This window comes from Nothobranchius furzeri, chromosome 13 (genome assembly GCF_043380555.1).
Source record: "Nothobranchius furzeri strain GRZ-AD chromosome 13, NfurGRZ-RIMD1, whole genome shotgun sequence".
NCBI lineage: Eukaryota > Metazoa > Chordata > Actinopteri > Cyprinodontiformes > Nothobranchiidae > Nothobranchius > Nothobranchius furzeri.
This window is the reverse complement of record NC_091753.1, coordinates 29,195,501-29,215,066: the sequence shown is the minus strand read 5'-3', so window position 1 is coordinate 29,215,066 and position 19,566 is coordinate 29,195,501. Positions and strand designations below refer to the sequence as shown.

General features: G+C 39.7%; 1 protein-coding gene across 3 annotated transcripts; it reads left to right on the top strand.

Annotated features, from left to right (window-relative positions):
* The first annotated feature begins 14,124 nt into the window (after positions 1 to 14,124).
* Positions 14,125 to 17,972, top strand: tubd1 (tubulin, delta 1). 3 transcript variants are annotated; one of them, XM_054742796.2, is made up of 8 exons: positions 14,125 to 14,430; positions 14,589 to 14,736; positions 14,823 to 15,039; positions 15,116 to 15,347; positions 17,020 to 17,184; positions 17,295 to 17,387; positions 17,508 to 17,691; positions 17,777 to 17,972. In XM_054742796.2, exons 1-8 carry the CDS (start codon positions 14,280 to 14,282, stop codon positions 17,883 to 17,885), a joined length of 1,299 nt encoding a protein of 432 aa, XP_054598771.2. In that variant the 5' UTR covers positions 14,125 to 14,279; the 3' UTR covers positions 17,886 to 17,972. The 3 variants fall into 3 exon arrangements, with proteins under 3 accessions (XP_054598771.2, XP_015807320.3, XP_054598772.2); XM_015951834.3 differs by having other exon boundaries at positions 17,259 to 17,387; XM_054742797.2 differs by lacking the exon at positions 14,125 to 14,430 and having other exon boundaries at positions 14,706 to 14,736; positions 14,823 to 15,034; positions 17,259 to 17,387.
* Positions 17,973 to 19,566: the final 1,594 nt, after the last annotated feature.

Below are 19,566 nucleotides of genomic sequence, written 5' to 3'. Positions count from 1 at the left end.
GATGGAGTAGAAGACTATTTTCATGTTCATCCTGCATGAAAACATCAGAGTGACCGATTATAATCAGAAATAATCATTAAAGGGATACTAGGCAGTTTAGCTTGATTTAAGCACCCCCTAGTGTCAGTTTGTAGAAGCGAAACCAAAACTCTCCTCGGTGTGCGTTCGCCTTTTTAATACCCGAATCTAACAGCTGAAACATCTCCCAGCGTTCCCAAGTGTCTAGAGGAGTGAATCATCACTAAATTAAACTCATCCGCTGTGTTCATGATCTAAAACAGGCAGGAAATGTACTGAAGCCAGATAGCAACGGCAGGTAGGTCAGCTCAAAAAGCCCCAACAGACCGGACCTGCAACTGTGAAGTTGCAAGTGGAATATTCTGGTCTCAGGGGCGATAGGGGTTGGGTGACCTTTCATTAACCATGTAAAGTGTCATTTTAGTACATACTGGCTCAAGAAAATGATATAAAAATATTAAAATGTTGCAAAGTATCCCTTTAAAAATGGGTTGTTTGTGTCCCACACTTATGCCAATTTTCAATTTTTTTATTGACTATAAACAAGGAGGGGAATTGATGCCCTCCAGAGCCGACAAACTGGAACTACACTTGGGTCTACCAGTTTCAGAAAGATTGAATCTGCCCTAAAATTAATGTATTGCTCTCCAAATGATTCTACACATTGAAGCACACTGGAGCTTTTGAATCACCTTAATGTGGCAAGATGGAGAAACGAGGGCCCGGACGGGATCCGATCCCCAGACTCCCGGGTGACAGTCGCATGCGCTAACCAGTCAGCCAATGGGAAATCCCTCTGGCAAAGTAGCTAGGGCATATGATCAGTCGGGATACAGTGACAGGACGCTCACCCTGTCACATGAATTACCTCCAAGATGAATAAAACTGGACCTTTCTGCATGATAATGGTATCATTTTCCCAACACCTAAGTTTATTTAGAATTCCCCTTGGTAGCTGGGTCAGAGGCCTGCAATTGCTAGTTATCCACCTATTCTTATCTCAAACATCATATACGTAGACACGCCATGGCAAGGTGCTGCCTATTGGAGATGGCGTAGCAGCGGGCCACCATCTTGGATGGGTCCCCATTCAGCCCCAGTGCATTAAAAGAACAATCAACCACATCTACTCTTGACTAAAACACTGGCCATTTTTATTCCATCATAGTTAGCAAATACCGGATATAGGCCACGTCAGCAGTCCACCTGATGACAGCCTATGAAGAAGGCTTCAGCCGAGAAGCCAAAACTGTTGGAGAATTATACAAATTATTCTTACTAATATCTGTGTCTACTAGAAGAAACGTTCTTTTTCTGATTCCTAACAAACAGACCCATTGTTGCAGTTGGCAAAAATATATTTTTATGGCCATGACATCACATATCTGTCGTGTCTGATGCAGCTTATGGTGCAGCAGAGGAAAATCAGCTGACTTCAAGACATTTCAATCCCTTAGTCCAGTGGTTCCCAAACTTATTTAGCCGCGCACCCCCTTCTATGTCCCGACCATGTCGACGCACCCCCCAGCCCCCACATCAGGGCATGGCTATATTTTATTTATATATATATATATATATCAGACGTCAAGCTAAACAGACAGGGTTAAAAAAATATGATCGACCTTTTTCCCCATCACTTTCATTTTTTAAATAGTAATTAATAAACATTCGATACCATTACAATTTCCTTTGATTTAATTTTAAATAAATATTTAGAGTGCCCAGGTAGCACATAAACAGTGCAATTTAACGGTTTTCTTAAAGTAGGAATGTTTAACCTGTGCGGCCAGAGCGCTCTCCTTCCTTCTGCTCTGCGTAAACCTGAACTGATCACCTACTTGTGCGTAATCAAATGTCTATAGGGGAAAATATGGAAAAGCCATGAGGTTCACTTTTGCCTCAGACCGACTTATTGCTGTTTTATGGTGTGGCTGAATCTGCAATCCGCTGCCATGCGGACTGGAACAACAAATGCTGCAGTAACATGAGTTGTAGTCAGGTTCATGAGGAGTCACTGGCTGGAGCAGACCCGACTTTAATACGTCATCCCAAAATAGAAGCTAATATCTTAATTTCACCTGGAATGAAAAATGTTGTTATAAAACCTCTTAAAAGTTTTTATCACAGAGGAGGCAGCACTCATTTCTGTCTTCAGTCTGACGGCGCGCCGGAGTTTGTGCAGCGTGCGCGCTTATTGAATCTGTGTGTGTGTGTGTGTGTGTGTGTGTGTGTGTGTGTGTGTGTGTGTGTGTGTGTGTGTGTGTGTGTGTGCGTGCGTGCGCGCGGCACAGCTCCATGAGCCGCACAAGTCACCACGTCTGAATGGGAATCATTTCTTGATTTATTTTGTTACATCCACAATGTTCTGTGTGTGAGGTTTACAACGTCAGAACACCTGCATGAGACAGGGTGTTAATTACAATCTGCCAGAATGACTCACCACCTTCAGATTCCTCCAACACCTTTAAAAATGATCAAACATGGAACATATCGGCGTGCGCAGGCCAGAGTGCTGAAGCTCGGCGCATTGTTATTATGAAGCTAGGGCACATGCGGAGAACACACGCACACGCGCAAAAATATACTTGTTTTCAATTAAATTTATTGCGCCCACTTACTTTTTCTTAGGCCCACCCACAAATGAGTTTCTGGCTACGCTAATGGTGACATATGACAGACTTCTCTGAGCTCCGCAGCCATTACACTTTTCACCTCGCGCACCCCCTAGCGGCAGCTCCCGCACCCCCGGGGGTGCGCGCACCACACTTTGGGAATCCCTGCCTTAGTCCAACAACACACATCTGCACAAAAAATGTTTTATTATGCACATTCTTTTTAGGTCAGCCCTAAATGAAAACCGATGAAAATGTCATGAAAAATGTATTTTCCAGTTAGAAGTCTGTAAAAAGCTACTTTAATTAGTCAGCCTACATTAGAAATGTTAGAAACGTCTCTCAGTAAAATAAAACAATCCTATTTAGTGTTCAGTGTGCTATTTTAAAACTCTCTCTTCTAATCCAACACAAACAAGTGATAACTAATATACACTTTCATCCTGTTTCAGTTAAATTATGTTAACGGAGTGAAGCTAATGACAGAGACTCAGTTCTTGTGTAAAACATTGATCACTTAAAGTAGCACTTTCATTTAGGGTCATTTAATATTTCACAAATATTCTAAACCTAACCAAAGACAAGTTGTCTGAATTAATTTTATGTTCACCTCATTGTGATGTCATGCAATAATATTTGAACAGTCAGACTTCTAATATACACTTACTGGTCACTTTATTGGGTACACCTTAATAGTACAGAGTTGGACCACCTTTTGCCTTCAGAGCTGCCGTAATCCTTCGTAGCATAGATTCAACAAGGTGCTGGAAACTTTCCTCAGAGACTTTGGTCCATATTTACATGATAGCATCACACAGTTGCTGCAGATTTGTCAGCTGCACATCCAAGATGCAAATCTCCCGTTCCACCACGTCCCAAAGGTGCTCTATTGGATTCAGATCTGGTGACTGTGGAGGCCATTGGAGTACAGTGAACTCATTGCCATGTTCAAGAAACCAGTCTGAGATGATTCCAGCTTTATGACATGGTGCATTATCCTGCTGGAAGTAGCCATCAGAAGATGGGTACACTGTAGAAGAAGAAGAAGAAAATATCATTTCTATAGCGCCTCTCAAGATAAAAATCACGAGGCGCTGTGGTCATAAAGGGATGGACATGGTCAGCCACAATACTCAGGTAGACTGTGGTGTTGCAACAATGATCAATTAGTACTGACGGGGCCACGGTGTGCCAAGAAAATGTCTCCCACACCATTACGCCACCACCAGCCTAAACCATTGATACAAGGCAGGATGGATCCATGCTTTCGTGTTGTTGACGCCAAATTCTGACCCTACCATCTGAATGTCACAGCAGAAACCGAGACTCATCAGACCAGGCAACATTTTTCCAATCTTTTATTGTCTAATTTTGGTGAGCCTGTGTGAATTGTAGCCTCAGGTTCCTGTTCTTAGCTGGCAGGAGTGGCACCCAGTGTGGTCTTCTGCTGCTGTAGCTCATCTGCCTCAAGGTTAGATGTGTTGTGTGTTCAGAGACGCTCTTCTGCACATCTTGGTTGTAACGAGTGGTTATTTGAGTTATTGTTGTCTTTCTATCAGCTCGAACCAGTCTGGCCATCCTCCTCTGACCTCTGGCATCAACAAGACCTTTTCACCCACAGAACTGCCGCTCACTGGGTGTTTTCCATTTTTCGGCCCAATCTCTGTAAACCCTACAAATGGTTGTGCACAACAACCCCAGAAGATCAGCAGTTTCTGAAGTACTCAGACCCCATCTGGTACCAACAACCAAAGTAACTGCACTGTTAGACTTTGCTGGCATTTGCTAGTATATTACTGTAAAATCAACAGTAAAATACCTCTAAAAGTGTTTGCAGTGTAGTACTGTAATTTCCATGCACTGTTAGACTTTGCTGTCATTCCTATAGTATATTACTGTAAAATCAACAGTAAAATACAGCTAAAATCTTAGCAGTGTAGTACTGTATTTGGCATGTAATGGTGAGTAAATTCAACAACATCACATATTTTTCATGGTACGTCACTGTTTTAAAGGAAAAATTTGGTATACCTCTGACATTTTTCTGTCTGTGGTTTTTCAGTGGACATTTTAAAATACCTTGCTCAAATCTTCATTCAGAGTGCATTACCAAAACAATTCTTTGTGAGATCACCAATGAAAAAACACTATGCCCCATAGTAAAGAGAAAATGCTCCAAGAATAAATGTTTTAATTGAGCTATTATAAAAGCATACAGTATGTAAACACTCACTAAAATCTGTTTACAAATATTTTAATTATAATCCCGTAAAAAAAAGATTGGATGCTTTAACCAAGCCTACAATGTAAATAAATAAATCATCTCAGATTAATAAAATCGTATTTAAGCTAATCTATTAGTCCTACTGCCTAAATGACAGTAATTGACATCTGCCTGGTGGGCGATTTAAACTGATAAATGTTTACAGAATTTTATCAAAAAACTGACATGATACCAGTTTACGACTTTATAATTGTAAGAAATTTTATGTAAAATATTCCATAAAATATTGATCATTTCAAAATTCCATCAGTTGTTTTTTTTTTGCATGTTTTCACAGCAAGATTATAGGATAATTACAGCCACCAAAATTATGCTGTTGTCTATCTATTGTGTTCACTATAGATGTAACAAAAAATTCAGACAATTACAGATGGAATCTTAAGGAAATGGGCCAAGGAAGAACTCATCAATGGTATTTCCCACCCCTAGGTATGTTTTATGTTGTTGGGTTTCCCAGAATTAGATAAGTGAAAAAGAATTCATCACTTTCACCTGATACAACCTGGATATTTGCTTTCGAAACAACAACATTGGAAAGACCATATATGATTGTTGTCTTGCACTTTTAGGAAAAGAAGAAATAAAAACTTTTTACAAACGCGTATCTCGAATGCGACCCATTACAGGGGAGTTGGTCAGTCTGGTAAGTATTTTACTGCATGTTTTGGCTTTTAAACTAGCTATAGCTGTGATCTTCATGCAAATTCTGCAAAATGGTCCCTGTCCATAAATGTGTAAACACCTTATTGAAGTTACCCGAATGTTTTAAAAACTGACAAACAAGGTGATTAATTTTCAGCTGCTACCCATGCAAAGTAATGTGATGCTTAAAACCAAATTTGTTAGGATCTACAAACAATGCATAATCTATTTTTCAATTGTCAGCATGTGATTGTATTTTGGACTGATAGCCAAAGCTAGATTTAACTTAAAATATACAACATTTAATAATGTTCTTTACCTCATGGACAATCCAGATTCTAAAATGGCTGATGTTTTCTTTTTGTAAATATTCTATGTAAATAATTTATTCATTCATGTAATTGGAAAAACAGTTCTCTGTTTACCATTTTCTTGAATAACTTTTCCCTATATTTTAGTCACTCAAGCACATCTCAGATATGAACAAGAAAACTGCTTGTGCCAAAATGTTTCTGCTACTTATTGTTTTGCTCTTGATCATTTTTTCTTTTTCTTTTTTTCTTTTCAAAGGTAAAAGGATTTGCTTCACATTTTCTGTAATGGAGACTGCTATCAAAGTCAGTTTGTTTCCTTGACTTCTCTTGTGTATGACATTTGTTTTCAATAAAGTTAGGAGCAAAAAAAAGAGGCTAATTTGGCAGTAAGTGTTTGCAGGTGAAGGCTGCTGGCAGTGCATGCTGTGATATGCAGAACAAGTTAGAGAGGTTTAACTCTGATATTGAGGTCAAATAATTTTCCTTTTTGTGGCCATTTTTGAGGGGATGTTACATTTTAGGCATATTTGAGCCGAAATATCCCTGGAAAAGAAACTATTGAAGATATAGGGTACTTAACATGTTTCTCTGTAAATATTGTGGATTCCGTGCACACAAATTTATATTGTTCAGTTCACATGTTAGAAGCCATAAACACAATGCAAACTATATGTTTTCTTGTGGAATTGAGAATTGTAAAGCCACTTTTAAAACTTTCACTGCCTTTCGTTCCCATATGCACAGAAATCATAGAAGAGGGGAGGACACTGAGGAGGAGATCTGGAAGTTCACTGGAAATCTTAGCTGTCAAGTTCCTGGATGTGGGTATGTTGGACAAAATATTAAAACTCTTTGTGTCCATCTGAGGTTCCATATTAAAGATGGAAAAAAAGTATTATGCCCATTTGAAGGTTGCTCTAAATATTTCAGTGTTCGAACATCATTCTCTAGTCATATTTCTCGGAAACACATGCAGTCAAAGACTGTTCAACAGACAAGTCAACAAGAAATTGGTGACATTAACATGGTACAAGGACAAGACACAAGGACAGAACAGGACACCTTAGAAGACAGACATTTACAGAATGCTACAAATAATGAAGAGCCATTTCTAAATCAATTGGCAATGTTTTATTTAAAAATGCAAGCTAAAATGCTTTTGCCAGCCAGCACTATACAGTGCATCATAGAGGAATTCCAAGATCTTCACAGCTCTGGAGTGCACAATGTTCTTGGAAAACTGTTTGATAAACTTTCTGCATTTGACATACCTGAAGCATCTATAAACAATATTATTCAGGAACTTTCGCAAAATGACTTCCTAACACAGTACAATAAAGGTGTGTTGAGGTCAGATAAAACAAGAAAGACATTTTTCAAAGAAAACTTCAGCTATATAGAGCCCACTCAAATTTATTTAGGATGTGACCGTACAGGGAAAAAGTGTTTTCTTTATTATGTGCCAATTAAAAAAACCCTAAAGTCTCTCCTAGGACAACCCACAGTGCAGGAGCAGTACAAACAGTCAAAACTCCATCAATCAAAAGACATGCTGTTAGAGGATGTCTCAGATGGTCAAAATGTCAAAGATAATTTACTTTTGCAGCAGTATCCATCATCTCTGTCCCTTATGCTCTACCAAGATGCATTCGAAGTGGTCAATCCATTAGGTCCAGGCAAAACAAAACACAAAATCCTTGCAGTGTACATGACACTAGGTGAGATTTTACCGCACAACCGGTCTTCTGTTGATGCGATGCAACTTGTTTTGCTTTGCAGAGAAGCTGATTTCAAGACTTTTGGCCACAACAAAGTTTTTGCCAGTCTTATTGCGGACCTTAAAGATTTGGAAGAGAAGGGGTTTCTGGCAGCAGACGGAAACATGATCAAAGCAGTTTTGATAGCCTTCTTAGGGGACAATCTGGGCTCACACTGCATTGGTGGTTTTACTGAGAATTTCAGTTGCAGCAAACATTTTTGCAGATACTGCTTAGTTGACAGGGAAGGCTTCATTAAAAACCCACTAGCACTTGGCCCAAAAAGAACTGCTGACAACTATAAAGATAGTATAGATATCCTCTCCACAACTGACCAGTCTGTAGTGAATGGCATAAAATTTAACTCTGTATTCAATTCACTGAAATACTTCCATGTGTGCTCTGGGCTACCTCCATGTTTGGGCCATGACCTATTTGAAGGAGTAGTTTCAGGTGACTTGTCACTATATATTGATACCCTTGTTCGAGTTGAGAAGCATTTCACATATAATGAGTTAAACAGAGCTATTGCAAAGTTCAAACACATAGGAAGTGATGCTTTAAGTAAGCCATGTGAGGTGAAAACAGGACAGAGGTTGGCAGGTTCAGCAGCACAAAACCGGTGCCTTCTGCGACTTTTACCTCTGTACATTGGTGAAAAGATAAAAGATCCTGTGGATAATGAGGTTTGGCAGTTATGTCTTAAGCTCAGAGACATTGTTGAACTTGTATGTGCCCCCCAAATCAGTCACAATGACATTGCCTACCTAAAGATAATGATAGAGGAGTATATATATCTGAGGCACAGTATGTTTCCTGACAAGGCTTTGAAACCAAAGCACCACTATTTGTCACATTATCCAGAGCTTATACTTCACTTTGGGCCACTTATTCATTTATGGACTCTTAGGTTTGAGAGCAAGCACTCTTATTTCAAACAATGTTCAAGAAAAGTGCATAACTGTGTCAATTTATGCAAGACTCTGGCTGAACGGCATCAGCTACTGCAGTCCTACCTCTTGGCAGGGCAAATGTTTCCACCTACAATTCAAATCATTGGAGAAGCGAATGATTATAGACATCATCTTTACAACTCTGCCACTCAGGATGCTGTGACAAAAGCAGATGTCTCTAATCATAACATGCTTGATGTGTCATCAGTTGTTTACAAAGGTACCAAATATGTCAAAGGTCATGTTGTTGTAGTAGATCACACTAATGAGAGCACTGAGTTTGGGAAAATAGTTGTGATACTTGTTAATGATTCTAAATTGTACTTTGTGCTAGAATTGCATCAGTCAGTACGCCTTATTGACCTTGGACTTTATTGCCTACACTGCCCTACAGACAGAAGTTTGTGTGTAAATGCTGACAGTCTGATGGATTATTACCCAATACCCCTTTATAACGTGGCAGATCTTTTTGTTGTCTCCCTGCACCATTCAGTTTCTTCATGATTTTTTCCCCTTATATTTCAGTGATGGAAATTGAGGATGAAATCACATGCATCCTGCCGGAATTGGAGAGACAGAAAGTACTGTCCTTTGCAGACCACCTGAAAGATGTAATCAGTGTCCAACAAAAAAGTGACCTTCTGTTAGTAGAGGCAGATGATCTCAAACATTTTCTTACACCAATTCAAATACGTAAACTACTACTTGCATTTAAGAAAGGTTTGTACACATTTTGTATCCATCTGACTATTTATCAGCTGTGGGTCACACAGGTCACTGATTTGTTTCTTTTTTACATTATGACCATCAGTTGCCAATTTCTTCTCACTATACAATTCTGGATGTTTAACTACAAAGCATTTTATTGAAGAGACTTTTTGAAATCAACATGGAAAACATTAAAGGTGTACACTAAATTTTACACTATTCACCTTCCATAAGTAGTCTTGAAATAAAGTTTGGAAATTCAGGCAAGATAGATAATGAGTTCAGTCTTCGTTTGCAGTGATGAGATTGCTTCTTTATATTTTCCTCCTCACAGTCTCCATTACTTCTCTTTTTATTGCTCTACATCCAAACAGTGAAGATATTTCTTATTGAGAACATGTTAGATGAATAGTCTATTGGTTTTATAATTATTTTTCTTTTTAAAGAACACAGTGAAGCAGAGGACCTAAATGACACCATTACTCTGGACCTTTACCCTGCTGTATCAGAGGAAACATCAACGGAAACTATTCATCCACCTTCCTCAACATCCACCTCTTGCTATCATTCCAGCTCATGGGTTTCAGACTTTCAGATTCCTTGGCAAAGATTTCCACTTAGACTGTCACAGGCGATCACCAGTGGGGTGAGAGCTCATCCAGAAGACAGGAGGAGTATGGTCAGAATTGTTGTGGAGGCCATGCAAGTTCACTGCAAAATTCCTAAACGCTCAGCTTGTGAAGAGATTGCTAAGATCATTGTAAATACACATCCACAAACATTTGCAGATTTTACTGACAAAGGAGAAAGACTAGGTTCTGGCCATTATTCATTACTGAGAAGCATCAAATGTAGAGTTGAGCATGTTAACCGGGATAATGTAACACACAGATTACGTCGACCAAAGAGAACCAGGAATGAGGAAGACTGCAGTCCAGAGAGAGATGATACTTCAAAAGTGGTTCGGCGCCTTGTTGATAGCTATGGTTGTATCAATTGGCATCCAGTTCAGCTTCCTGAGGGGGAAACTCAAACTTCTTTGGAAGAAAAAAAGAATAGATTGTTAGCAATTTTCAGTTCTCAAGGCCCAGAAGCTGTGGAAAGACCTGAGGTAGAGGATCTTATGCTCCTCACATACATTTCTCAGCGGCAGCTCATCAACAGCTGTCCCTCAGTTTCAATAGCTGAAATTCAAGAGCAATGGCCTTTCTTGTTTACACGGAAATGTTTGTCTAGCCACTTTGAAAGACTTACAGGAATCGAAATCTGTGAACGTTTGAGTCAGGCCCTCATTACCAAAGGCAGGAAAATACTCAACTATTTTTCCAGCCAGAAGCTCAAATGGAACCTTGGTATTAGAAATTTCATTCAGGAGATAGAAGATGGAGTTTTAACCAACAACAAGGTCGGCACAGCAGCCATACTTCTCATGATGAAGTACTACAATGAAAATGAAGACTCCCTTTTCCTTTTGGCAGATGTACGTATTTTTTTCTCCGACAATTCTAGAACAAATGCTGTTTTTTTATTTATCTTTTTAATTTTCACATAGAATGTTTTGGTTTGTTTTCTTTCAGGAAATCTCTACCTGGATGTCCCTGGAAGCAGAGGGAAATCTGCCTGTCACACCAAGACTAATAATGCTTGGTGAGCTGTTATCTTTTTGTTCCTTGATTACATTTTGCTCTCAATTTAAGAGGGCTTTCTCTGGAAAAGGAGGGCAAAACGGTAACCTAGCAGCAGCCAAATCTTTATATATAGCCTCGCCCCTTTTCACGTCTCCACATTTCGATTTGAAACCTCTGCCCCAGACAGTGTCTGGAAAGAGAGATGGCCATCTGCTAGAAAACTTTGAGCTGGTTGGAAGATGCCAGCTAGTGTCCGTCTACTGGCTACCATGGCATGTTGCATAGTGTTTCTCTTATTTATTTAGGTAGGAGTTTGTTGACTGCCACCTGCTGGATGGTGAGTGCAGAAAGGCACATCATCTTTGAACTGCATTCAGCAAACTGCTTTGCTGATGCACTGGCAGTATTCTTTGGGTCATTTTATGTCCTGAATCTGGAATACCAGGAGGCAGCATGTGCAACATTGGAGTTAATTCAAAGGTATGTCATAACATTTATATGATCAGTGCTATGATGAATGAACTATCCCCAAGTTAGTCGTCATTTTCCTACAAACCCAGGGTTCTTGAATTATACTGATTTATATCCTTAAGATTTTTTGTTAGAATTAACCCCGAAGAAGGGACAAAATGTACATCCAAATTTGGCACAAGCAGGAAGACTGGGACAAGAGTGAAGCGGAAGGTTGTCCACATTAATCCTCGTGTCACAACTTTTCTCCAAAGGCTGACAGAATTTGAGTGGAAAACCTCAAACTAGGTAGCACAGTTTTAATTTTTCTAAACTTGATTGTAATACAGTGCATAAATTATGCAAAGCAGGCAAGGTGTTAAAGTGTAGCTTGTTACTTTTTGGAACATACCTGTCTCCACAGATCACTCATGGCCCAAGTTGTCTCGACAAGCTAAGAAGAATGGCCAACCTCTCTCCCCATGTTCCAAGAAACTGGCTGTTAAATATATTTGTTTTTTGTATGATGCTTATTGTTTTTCTTACCTTTGGCTTCCAAATATTTCCAAAAAAACATAATTTTGTATTATCTCTCCCTGGGGAAACTGAATCACAGGCAATTTATTGGTATGTTTTTCTGTTTTAATGGAAGAAATCAAGTAATAAAAAAAGATAATCCAGTGCATTTTGTTTACATCTTGATTTTAAATATATCCAACAATCACACAAACAAGTGTGCAGGTGTGTGTGCGTGCGCACAAGTATAAACCTTTTATTTTGGGAGCCTTTATTTTATTACAGTATGTTACCGTTTACTCATATCTTAGTAAAATATGACATGAAAAAGGTAAATTACTGCCCACAAGAACACAGTACCCTCTGACAGCGTTGACTATTTTCAGTAGCAAAAGTGTATGTTTAGGGTAAATCACTGGAAAAGGTATTGCAGCATACCTTAAAATGAGCTTACGGTAACATACCATAAACATACATCACAACACATATTTATTAATCACGGTAAAATGTTGCGTTATTGATGTAATTTTCTTGTGAAATATATTAAGGTATTTTACTGGCAACGCTGTTGCCGGTGAGATACTGGCAACAGCGTTGCCAGTATCTCACTGCCGTGCAGTCAGAGGGTTTTTTACAGCAATAAAATATACGGTATAATTCTGGGATCAACACTAAGTGGTAAGTTACCGTTACCCATGCATCACGGTATCATGCTGGCAACAGTGTTGCCAGTTTATTACTGTAAAGTGGATAGGTAAAGTCTAACAGTGTGAAATCACATTTCTTCCACATTCTGAAGCTCGATTTGATCTGCCGCGGATTGCCTTGATCATGTCAACATGCCTCCATGTGATCGGCTGATTAATCATTTGTGTTAACGAGCAGTTGGACACGTGTACCCAATAAAGTGGCCAGTGAGTGAAGTTTAAACATCATAATGTAGACATTTTTTGTCATTTCTTTCACCAAATGTGTCCTAAACTATAGTACACACAAGATCCCACTGACTTCCACTTTATCTGAGCTCTGGCTTTTTTCTTACAAACTAGTTTTATTTTCTCCTACATGAAATGCCAAATGTACACTGCACAAACCAATTTCAGAGAAAGTAAAAAAAAAAAAAAAAAGCTAAATTCTTAGACATTTTATCTTCTTTAAAGTCTAAAATAATCACATTTTCTAGAAAAATGCTGTCACATTGCTTAAACATCAAGTAAAAATTCCTAAATATCCTAATTTTCTTGCTTTGAGGGGGAAAAAAGAGTCAGCCAAAGACTGCTTTGTTAAAACTAGCAAAATAATCTCAATTTAGATTTATTTGCTAGTTTAAATAATATTCAAGATTATTTACCTTGTTATACATTTGTCATGTTCTTATTAAAAGAACAATCAACCACATCTACTCTTGACTAAAACACTGACCATTTTTATTCCATCATAGTTAGCAAATGACTCTATACCACAAGAGGTATTTAGGGCCAGCTAGAGATGTTAATGTTTCAGTGTTTTTGCTACGTAAATTTGAATGTAAAGAAACAATCACCAGCTAAAAAACAGGGGCGTGTCCAGGGAGTGGCCTGGGGTAGCACATGCCAGCCTTAGAATCTGATTGGCCACCCTAGGTGCCACCCCACTAAGTTCCAGTTTAAGTTGACTTTACATTGTCGACAAAAGGCTTGGGTTGTAAACTCCAAAATAGTGTGTGGTTGCATGCACCTTTCACCTTGTTTTCTAGCCCAGGCATGTAGTATTTACATTACTTAATATTTTTTCATATTCACATAAATAGTATTTAGAGTCCCACTCAACTCCAGTTGGTGGCAGTAATGCAATAAGAAGTGACTTGCTAACCACCACAAAAGTAGAAGATGAAGAGGAAAAAAATGGTGATTGTGCAATGTGAAACTGAAAAATTCACTAGAAAGTAAATAAATAAATAAACGATTTGTGTAAATAAATAAATAAGCATAACCACTGGTGCCACCCATTAATAAACAAGCGCCCCACATGGGCCACCCCATTTTAAAAGTCCTGGACACGGCTCTGATAAAAAAAAATATTTGATTCAGTTGAATGCTGAAAAAAAGCAAAAACTAGTTTTGGAACTGTTCATTTTTAGAATATGTTTATGCGTTTTTCGTGATTTTCAATGAAGAATTGTAGAAAAATGCGACGTAAATTTAGGTCACATGACTTCCGGGGTCAAACAATACTACTTCCGATAAGTTATAAAGGTAACGTAACTTCCGGCAAGTCATGGAGTTCTATGTGCATCACTTCTGTAAACCAGGTGTTATGATGTAGTCTTTCCTTTTCTACAGTCACTGGGTGACACACACACACTAAAACACAGGAAGCGAGCACGCTGGAGTGGGTCGATCTTAACGTTGGTTGCAGATGTCGGTAGTGACCATTCAGCTCGGCCAGTGCGGTAACCAGGTCGGTCAGGAGCTGTTTGACATCATTTGTAACGATGCAGAGCAGAGTCAGAGAAAGACTTACAGCACGAGCTGCTCTGCGCGCTTCTTCCGGCCAACATCAAAGGGAGGTGAGGCGGCAGCTGTTTCATCATTTAAATGATAGTTCTATTGTAGGAGCTCACAACCTCTCTCTCTCTCTCTCTCTCTCTCTCTCTCTCTCTCTCTCTCTGTCTCTCTGTCTCTCTGTCTGTCTCTCTGTCTATGTGTGTGTGTGTGTGTGTTTTAGACCTTGTAGCCAGGGCCGTGCTGGTCGACATGGAGCCGAAAGTCATCAACCAGAGCATGAACAAAGCTGTGAAGTCTGGCAGGTGGAGGTATGGAGAAGATTCCCACTTCAGCCAGAAGCAGGGTTCTGGAAACAACTGGGCTAATGGGTAAGAAGGCTGGTTTTAACTTTGATGTCTTCAGCTACAGAGAGAATCTCACCCTCAAATGAAGATGATGTTCTCGATCCAACCAGGTACTGCGTCCTCGGTCCTCGCCACAAAGATGCAGTGGAGGAGCTGGTGAGGCAGGAGGTGGAGCGTTGCGACGCTCTTGCAGGGTTCATACCTGTGATGAGCGTTGCAGGAGGAACCGGGTCAGGAGTCGGTACTTACGTCACTCAGTGTCTCAGAGACATCTACCCAACATCCTTCATACTCAACCACCTCACCTGGCCGTATGGGACCGGTGAGGTACAGTGCACATGCTCTCCAACTTACTAAAGTTAAACAATCAGTCATCATGTTTTAAATCGACCCATCATTTCAGGTGATTGTGCAGAACTATAACTCTGTGCTGACGCTGGCACACCTCTACCAACTCTCAGATGCCATGCTGGTGCACGAGAACGACACCGTGCACAAGATCTGCAGCCAGCTGCTGAACATCAAGCAGATCTCTTTTAGTGACATCAACATGGTTATTGCCCACCAGCTGGGTGGTGTCCTGCAGCCTGCACTCACCCCTGATTCTTATGGAGTCTACAGCAGAAATCCTCTTGGTGAGAAAGTTTGAAAATGCACAGTCAACCTACTTAGTGTAATGAAAGATAAATACATGGAGTGTGTATGAGGATGCAGACAGAGTCAGGAAATCGTCACGTCTGATGCCCGATTTTATATCCTCACAAAACTTTTATATTGTGCTTCACGTTAAATGGTTATTTCTTTGAAACGTTGAGAAATCCTTGTCACATCTGACCTCAGGATGTACCAGAGCCAGAGGTGCTTCATGTCACTATCTCTGGTGTTATTCACTCATAAAAATCCACAGAATCTCATGTAAATAATAGTGTAATGCTAATTTAATTCTGATGACATATTTATACAATAATCCTTGTGTTTTGGACACATTTTGGAACTTGATACTGATTTGACTTCAACAATACCGTTCATCAGTCCTGTGAGACCTAAAATATTTATTTGAGCAGAGGCTGCAGTTAGTAGGTTAGTCACATTTTCAATAAAAATGCATATAAAATTTAGACCAAGTATTGATTTTAATATTAATGTGTGTCTGCTCAGTTGCATCTGGACTAATAAAATAGTTATTCATGTAAATGTGTGTTGTTGGTAATTTGAATAACATTTTATTGTAAGAATGGGAAACGATTTTATTCAAAGGTACAATAAGTAAATGGCCCGTTTTTGATATATAAGATTTTAGAGTCCTTACATTTTTTTCTACATTTAAAAATATTTATTTTTTTCAATAATTATCCATATTGATCAGTATGAATTTTTTTCATTCATATACTTTTTTTCTATATTGTCCAGCCCTATTCCGGAGCCCATCTCATTTGAGCCAGCGGGGTTGCCAAGTCTGTGCTAGCATTCAACACCGCCCGGCAAAAGGCAGCAGAGTTTTGTAGAGATCCTAAGCAAGCATCTTTTTTTTTTACTCTGGTTAAGAAGGCTAAAGGCTAATGTTGCACTAACAATTCTAATGATGAATTAGAAAAACATTGTTGGTTCTAAAAATGTCTCAGGCTAATTTCTTAGTTACCCAAAACTCCATCCATCCATCATCCATCCATCCATCCATCCATTTTCTGAACCTGCTTAGTCCACGTAGGGTCTTGGGGGGCTGGTGCCTATCTCCAGCGGTCAACGGGTAATTAGGCGGGGTACACCCTGGACAGAGAGCCAGTCCACCGCAGGGCAACACTGAGACACACAGGACAACAACACACTCACACCTAAGGACAATTTAGACAGACCAGTTAACCTAACAGTCATGTTTTTGGACTGTGGGAGGAAGCCGGAGTACCCGGAGAGAACCCACGCATGCACAGGGAGAACATGCAAACTCCATGCAGAAAGATCCCAGGGCGGGAAACGAACCCAGGACCTTCTTGCTACAAGGCAACAGCTCTAACCACTGCGCAGCCCTACCCAAAACTCAATATTACAATTAAATATATTTATCTAATTATTAAATTATTGTGTGTGACTCGTCTTTGCTTGTCATCTAGAATCTTCTGGAGCTGAACCGTAACTGGCAACATTTGCTCAGAGCAGAATCGTTTGTTTTGAAACATTGACTGCCGTACCCACATTTGGCCACAGGATGTCGCTCTTTCTTCATGCACAAATTTTGACATTGAAAGTTTTCTTTCTGTTCTTTCTCTCCTGCTTGTGAGCTGATCTGTGCCGTTCTGTGATGTCCGTCAGGTGAGTTGGTGAGCGCTCTGGCTTGCCACCCTGAATACAAGCTGCTGAGTGTGAGCACTGTCCCTCAGATGCCCAGCTCCTCCATCGCCTTCAGCACCTTCTCCTGGCCGGCGCTGCTCAAACACCTACGACAGATGCTCATCTCCAACACCAGGATGGAAGTGGGTAAGTTTATAAAAACCTCTCCACGTTAGCGCTGCCTCACTTGGGATTTTAGGGTTTATAAAGTGTTTCGACAGGTATAGACTGGCAGGTGCGTCCGCCTCCAATTTCAGAGCGAACCAGGAGCCTCACACAAGGCGGCTTCAACACCTCACTGGCCAACCTGCTCATACTTAGAGGGAAGGACGTCTACAGCGCAGAGACGGGTACAGTCAAGAAAAGGAGATGTTTTCTAAATGATTCAACCAATAAAACTGCAAAAGTAGTTCAGGAGAGGATGTTTATGTAAAGTGTCCTGAGTGGTGATACAAAATCGTTTTCTGTAGGTGGCTTTGAGGACCCAGCCATCTACACACCCTGGCTCCGATCAGAAGAAGCCTTCAGCTTGTGGAAATCTCCAGTTTCCTTCGATAAGTACGAGAAGTTTGCCACTCTGGTTAGCAACAGCCAGGCTCTGCTCAGACCTTTGGATGACATGGTGAGGAAGGCGTGGAACATGTTTGCCTCCAGGTGAGACCAAACCCAGAGACTAGTTATGGAATATTCTAGCACATCCTTTCATCTACTCATGTTAGATGTTTGATTTTATTTACAGGGCTTACATTCATCAGTACATTAAATATAACATTTCAGAGGAGGACTTCCTGGACAGCTTCACATCTCTTGAGCAGGTCATCTCCAGCTACGGTCAGCTGCAGTGCTAGCACACACCAACACGTACTTTTATTGAAAATAAGGAATACTTTTGGGATTTTAGTTTGTAAATTTGTAAATAAAGGAATAAAATGTCATTTGTTCACTGATTTTCTTTTTACGAGTGATCAGACAAAAACAGTGATTTTTTATATTTACATAAAAGATAAGCTCATTTCAGGGGGGATGTCACCGTTGGCATGGGAATTAAGCCTGTTTAGGGCTGTACTTGTTGCAGTGGATTTGAAAAAAGGCATTTTATAAGTAGTTTGGAAGAGGATTTGGGACATTAAAATGTGTGGAAGCTGATGCTGCTAGTTAAGTATTTTAATAATAAATCTAAATTCTGGTTGGGATAAACACGTTTTTTAAATAAATATTTCTGGGCATTTGTTGCACTCGAATCGGTTTCTTTTAGGTTTTGGAAAAAATAAAGATCCCAAAATTCAACAGATGACAGCAGGTCAAACTACCCTTCACTCTTGGAGCTGCATGTTTAATTTAAATCATCAGTACATTTGCAGTGGTCTGGTAAGAATAAATGCCTTGTACTCTGGAGGAAAAAAAGCACTGGTGCACCAGTTTCAGGAACAGGAGTGAGCCACATCACAGCTGAGCTTCAGACGGCAGGATTTGGAGTCCAATTTCCTGATATTCTGACATATGGCCTCTGACTGGCTAACAGCAACACGACTCTACCACTAACTTAGCTCTGCAACATTGATGTTTGATCTCCACAAATAACACAACCTGAAGTTCTGTTCAGAGTGACTGATTATAATCAGAAATACAATTTTAAAAATTGGGTTTTCAGTGTTCCACGCCTTGAAAAAAATCAAAATTTTTCTCAGAATTTTGATTAAAATTCGGGATTCCATATTTTTCTGAGGTTAAAGGCAAATAATTATTTTCCTCTTTTGTAAATGTCTACTGAAAGATTTCTTTAGTCATTTTAGAAAAATAAAACATCGTTGTGGGGAGCGGGGGTTAAAATTATACGGATAGTTCAAGAAAATGATACAAAAAACAAATCTAAACACTAATGGTACTTATTCATTTTGGTTGTCCTGTTGTGGAAATCAAATGCAATTATTCTATGATAAGCTGCATGAACCCACATTTAATATTTTAAAACATCATTTTTTACCAGTTAAAAGCCCCCGTGGACGGCCCTAAGGGCTGCTTGTGGCTCCAGAGCCTCAGGTTGCAGACTTCTGGCATATTTATGTCACACTGTAAAATACTTGGTGAACCAAGCTAAGATTAAAGATCTGCTAGATAAATTGAACATGTATGCTTGTCAGCAAGAAGGCTGCAGGTTCCAATCCCATCTGCATGCAGTTAGCACGCTGTCCTTGAGAGCTCTGGTTTGTCCCAGACCAAAACCATACATCAGGTTACCTGGAGACGCTCTATTGTCCCTATAGTGTCCCTGTGATGGACTAGAGATCAGGCCAGATCCACAGTCCAGGTATTAAAAATTCATTTTTGAACGTAATTTGAGGAACTGTGTAAATCTATACTTCCTACTTATATATTTGTTATAGCTTCTGTCTGAGGAGGGTTCTTATGGAAACCGAAGAACAGCTACAACTGAATATTAACCTCTAAAGGCATTCGCAGCAGCAATCGAGAATAAACCAAACACTGATTCGAGACTCAGGTTTCTTTATTGATGACTTGGCTTGTTTT